The sequence below is a fragment of the Betta splendens genome, chromosome 24 (assembly GCF_900634795.4).
Source record: "Betta splendens chromosome 24, fBetSpl5.4, whole genome shotgun sequence".
NCBI lineage: Eukaryota > Metazoa > Chordata > Actinopteri > Anabantiformes > Osphronemidae > Betta > Betta splendens.
Genome location: NC_040901.2, coordinates 10,440,795 through 10,446,800, shown reverse-complemented (window position 1 = coordinate 10,446,800; position 6,006 = coordinate 10,440,795). Strand labels below are relative to the sequence as shown.

The 6,006-nt window shown below is 47.4% G+C and overlaps 1 protein-coding gene across 1 annotated transcript; it reads left to right on the top strand.

Moving 5' to 3' along the window:
• The first annotated feature begins 246 nt into the window (after positions 1-246).
• On the top strand, positions 247-3,367 carry LOC114850040 (potassium voltage-gated channel subfamily F member 1-like). The gene has a single exon (XM_029141977.3). The coding sequence runs from the start codon at positions 526-528 to the stop codon at positions 2,023-2,025; it is 1,500 nt and encodes a 499-aa protein (XP_028997810.1). The 5' UTR covers positions 247-525; the 3' UTR covers positions 2,026-3,367.
• The last annotated feature ends 2,639 nt before the right edge of the window (positions 3,368-6,006 follow it).

The window sequence follows — 6,006 nt, the reverse complement described above, 5'->3', positions numbered from 1 at the left end:
TATAGAAAATGCAATATTACTTAAATATAACCCAGTGTATTCATATAAGTTTTTGGTGCTAACATAACTCACTTTATATTTTTATCTAAAAACAAATAATAAATTGGTTATAGGCAATGATTACATTTAATCGTTATATACATGCAGTGTTGCATTTTGACTGCTAAAATGTGCAGACGAACTTAAAACCGTTTTCTTGTCAGCGTTTTGTTTTGAAAGTTGTGCCTGGACTTCCTGTGTTTTTATTGTCGCTCACTTACCGTTACGCGCACGTCAGTGCCAACTTTCTCGGAGCGCACAGGCGCACTGTCACACAAGGCTGTCTCCAAGTGAGGACAATTTACGCTGCAGCCACGTCCGATCAAACAGTTTTATTTCTAGGCGTAACGTAGATGTAGAATATAGGATTTTGTGATATTTCGCGCACGGGGCCCGAGCTGCTGGGCACTTGTTTACCTTGTCAGTCACCAGGAGTGAAAACCTCCATCTGTTGGGCTGTTTGGCGGCGGACTTGTGGTCAACATCATGTGGGGGATTCAGAGGACGCGATACGCAGATTGCAACGGCTCTGAAGCCAGCGAAGAGACGGAGATTGTTGTGAACATTGGCGGGGTGAAACAGGTGCTGTACGCGGACGTGTTGCACCGCTACCCGGACACGCGGCTGGCAGAACTGGTGGACTGTTCACTTAAGTCTGCGGAGGAAATAGCTTTACTGTGCGACGACTACGACTCTGACACCGGGGAATTCTATTTTGACAGAGACCCAGAAGCGTTTAAATGCATCATTGAGTTGTATTATTATGGAGAGATTCACATGAAAAGGGGGATTTGTCCGATTTGTTTCATGAAGGAGATGGAGTTCTGGAAAATCGACTCTGATTGCCTGGACGCCTGCTGTAAATGCCACCTGAAGGAGGTGGAGGACGAACTTGCGGAGATCGCAGAGAAAGTCAGAACTATCCTCGTGGACCGCGAAGGCGACCCGTCCGCCGGAGGCTGGCAGCGCCTCCAGATCGGCATCTGGAGGCTGATGGAGAAGCCGGAGTCCTCGCTGCCGGCGCACGTCATCGCCATAGTTTCGTTCGTCTTCATTCTCGTCTCCTCCGTGGTCATGTGCGTCGGGACCATCCCCGACATACAGGTGGAGGACTCCGAGGGAAACCTCACGGAGCACCCGACTCTGGAGATCATCGAGACGATATGCATCGGTTGGTTCACTATTGAATACCTCCTGCGTCTAATCTCCTCCCCTAACAAAATCAAATTCGTGCTGTCGTTCATGAACATAATCGACTTCCTGGCCATCATGCCCTTTTTCGTGGTGCTGATTCTGACGTCTTTCGGAGCTGGGGTGATGGAGCTGGCTAACGTGCAGCAGGCGGTGCAGGCTTTACGCATAATGCGTATTGCGCGCATTTTCAAGCTGGCGCGCCATTCCTCCGGGCTCCAGACCCTCACGTCTGCCCTGAAGAGCAGCTTCAAGGAGCTGGGTCTGCTCCTCATGTACATGGGCGTGGGGGTGTTCCTTTTCTCCGCGCTGGGCTACACCATGGAGCAGAACCACCCGGACACCTTATTCACCAGCATCCCACAGTCGTTCTGGTGGGCGGTGATCACCATGACCACCGTTGGCTACGGAGACGTCTACCCCAAGACCACTCTGGGTCGATGTAACGCGGCCATCAGCTTCCTGTGCGGCGTCATCGCCATAGCGCTGCCCATTCACCCCATCATCAACAATTTTGTCCTGTTCTACAACAAGCAGCAGGTGCTGGAGACCGCGGCCAAGCACGAGATCGAGCTGATGGCGCTGCGCTGCAGCCGCGAGGAGCAGGACGCGGCGCCGGGCGCCCCGAAGCGCGCGTGCGGCGCCGGGGAGCGGGGCAGCTCCACGCGCTCGTGCCACAGTGACACCTACGCGCCTTTACTGAAGGAGCCCGGGGGGGTGGGGGGCGTCCAGACCCCCAGCGTGGACACCAGCTTTGAAAGCACAGCAGAGGCCACGGAGTCTATCAGCTCATGAGCACTGGAGACGCCACTCAGCAGCAAAAGCCAGCATGGAATTTATTATTTACGTTTGGCTCCAAACCCCAAGACTTTCAGACTGTAAATAGTGTCGTAGAAATAATAGGATCACAGTAACAGTCAGCAACAAGAGCCTTTTTTTTACATATTGAGCAATCACGGCCATTAAAGGGACATGTGTGAGTTACGGCTTGATGAGCTGCGCCTTTGCGCAGTGGCTCCCTGTAGAATGAGGCTGTGTTTGAACAGCCAGTACACTGGTTCCCCCATGCAGGCGTCTTATATAACACCCCCCCCCCATCCTCAGTCCCCACTCTCAAACTGTAGACTGCATTGTAGCTTATTCGCTGTACATAAATATATATAGACGATTGTTTTTATATAATGAATTCCTCCAGGAGGTGGAAGAAATGCAAATGTTAACCTATGATGGCTTCATGGAGGGTGCACAGAAAAGTGAGGAGAATTATAATAGCTTGGGTTTTACCTATTTTAAGTCCCATGTGGACACAACTGGGGCTTTAAAGAGAAACCAAGGGAAGATAATTCAATCTGTGGAGAGCATAAGAGCAACATATCATCCACTCTCTGTGGTCTTCGGGGCATCTGTGTAGTCTGTAACTGACGCTCAACAATTGTGAGGTAATATGTCCAATATAAAACCCCTTCATGCAGGAATGTTAAAAGCAGCCACTGTGCCAGCGAGCTGCAGCTTCACATGCGATCATGTTGCTTGGAAATGTCCCGTCACCGCTCTGACAGCGGAGTAAACCTGACCGCTGGGCTGAGTGAGGGATAAAGGTGCAAAGAGTTCCAGGTGTCATTAATGTGAAAAAAAACAGGGGTGAAGAAGGAATACAGAAATTATTTTCAAATTGGTAAAAAAAGAACAAATTATCCAAACCATCATTTTCTACATGCGACATACAGCTGAAGGTGCAAGACTATTAAGTGGGCTGTGTGCGCCTTTCAAACGTGTCCTAATGCATTAGTGCTGTTATTCTGATGAAACGTGAAGGGATGATGTTTTTCACGCCGTGTCCCATGTTTTAAAAGCCAACTCTGAATTGGCCTAATGGCTGCTATTTTTGACAGCTACATTTTCACAGTTTGAAAGGTCTCAACTCCTACACCGTTCGTTTGAGTGACACGAAACTTGCTGCACAAACAATCCCGAGGAACAACATTAGCCGGCGCGGCGGGGGAGCTATAATTAAAACTTGACGTGTTTAATTCAAATGTCATGTCTCCGATGTCGCTGGTGTGTGTGGCAGCCCGGAGGGATGTGATGGCTGTGTTTTCCGTGTTGCCGTAATAAAAAAGTTGTGGGAAACTGCAAAGTGAATGGTCTCGTCATGAAGCAGCAACAGGGTCCTGGCTAGTTGAAGGGAAAGATGATGGCAGCAGGTGACCTGATGGTGAGATGCTGCAACGGGGACTGGACATGGAGGAATCAAAAGGAAACGGGCCTCAGGGGGTCTGATGGATAGAATCTTCCCATCTCCTTCATTTGAACTTGAGCCTGAAGTAGAAACATAATAACATGTAGTGGCTAGAATTGAAGGTAAACATCTCGATGGCATGAAGAAGTGATACCTCACCGCTGTCCTACCCGCGGGGAGTCTGCATCAATCCCAGCGACACGATGGCAGGTGGAGCAGGCAGCATTGGATGCAGCTTTCCACTTAAAAGACACATCAGGCAGGACTCTCAGCGGGTGTCCACCCACACGAGGACCCCGCTATCTCCCCAGGCCAGCAGCAGCCGCCTCACACCCGTCAGAGGCCTTTGTGCCGGCTGACAGGTGGGGCTGGAATGCTAAAGATGCGCATTGTGCAGCCGAACAATGTCCCCGCAGCAGACACAGCAGCGGCCTCACGTTCAAATTTAGACCTCCGTGCATTCTAGTGTATAACAACCCCCCCCACCTTCAAGTTCACACAAATTACCGCATGCACACTCACACTCCATCAGCCAAATACCCACAGCCCTGTGTGATCCGCGCTACAGTGGCCCACGGGCTAATAAGCAAATTTTACACCTACGCGGCGGTCATCAGTGGCATCAGTGGGTGTTTAAGATAACAGGTAGTCACAGGCTTGCATTCATTACTAAATAAGCTCAGTAGCACATTAGTCATGACGTGTGAGTTAGCTGATGCCTTGATTAAAGCCGTTACATCCTCACGCTGTGTGTTTAAGCAGAGCCGGGTCTGTTTGGCTAGTGTTTTGTTGGACTCGTCTGCATTTACGGGCATTGTTCTAAACCAGAGTTACCGATTAGCAAACATTATTCCAGCCATTCATCCGCTGACATTTCGTTTCATTTTATTTCACAGCTAAGCTGATGAGAGGAGCGCAGAGTGCTGTGTGTGCACTTCAGCGTCTAATTGCATGTAAATCCCCTGCTAACGTATTGATAAGGCTTTTGTATGCTGCAAACAATCAGTGACAGTCAGCCTGAATTCTCACCAGTTCCTTCGTTTTACATGTTTGACGTCTCATCCACATGCGGCTCTGATTGTTTCCTTGACCAGACAACATATTGGTATTGAGTTACAGCCAATCACAGGCACACGGACTCATTACCCTTCGACCTTCAGGATCTTCTTACTCACCTCCTGTCAACAAATGGTACAGAAAAAAGAGAGAAGATGAAAACTAATTATGAAACCTAAGAATAAAATATCCCTAAAACAAATGTATTCATATTCTGTACAACACATTATTTAGATGAGAACGTGTCAGCTTGGTGCTAAAACTTAACGGCTTATTTCTTCTCGAGAGATGTTTCCAACTGCAGGAAAAAGAAAACAGTTGTGTAATCTCCCTGATGTCAGATTCAGAAGAGGAGAAAAACACGTTCCGGGGTTTGTGCTGTAAATCAGCGTCATTCTTTCAAACAGAAATGTTTAAACCGCTGCGTAGGTGCATCCCAGAGCACTTTGATTCAGGAACGGAGCTGAATAAGACTGCATGGAAATAATTACATAGATTAAATATGACCTTCTGCAAAAATAGCAGAATGGGACGGTGATCAGAGCCCACTCATCCCATCACAGCACCTCAGCGCGTCTGCTGCTTGTAGAGGTCTGTTGTAGAATGTGCTCTTGCACAAAAAAGACCGCAGCTCGGAAGAAAACGGGGAAAGAAAATAAGAAACGTGTTCTGAAGCTGTGGCTTCTGTGTGTTGAGGTTTGGAAGGAGAGTTATGACCTCATTCACCGGCTGTTATATAGAGAGTATGTGGTTGTAGGCCATCTCAGTTTAATGTGCGGCCTTTTCCTCCTCTAAAAGCTCCGCTCGGTCCGACTCAGTGCTCTTGATGACGCACCTGCCTTCACAACACGTATCTTTGACCAGAGAAGCACTGATCGGACCCAACACCTGCCTGCTGGATGTTTTTGACTCAAATCTAGGAGAAAAACAACATGTTGATCTGTCACACACTCATTAAATTATATTGCTTTGTGTTCATTGTTGCGGGGGACTCGTACAGGAGGATTAGTTATGGATTTCTAGGCTCCATCAGCCTCAGTAAACAGGCAATTTCAAATCGCGTCGCATTAAAGCTAATTTCTTTCAAATAATTAGTTATGTTGCTTTGAATCGCTCCGTGTTGGAGCTTAGTTAAACCTCTAGTGCACAAAAAAAACAATAATAAACAATAATTGGATGCTTTCATATTTGCCTTGCATCACTGAATCAAACGGCTATAATCTGAATATATCGACAGTGATCAATAAAAAACAATAATTATTACCTGAATGACTTTATTCTGCACCAAAGTGAAAAAATCATTAAGGTTCCTGCTTTCACCAGTCACCTTGGATAATTGCATTCGTTAGCACCGTATATTTTAAATATTAATGAGAGCCATTAAAGTTGGTAGTGGTATTTTCAGTGGGAGGATGACGATGAAAATGTAAAATGCCTTCTTTGTATTCTACGGTTTTTAGGCTGACACTGCTGAAAACCCC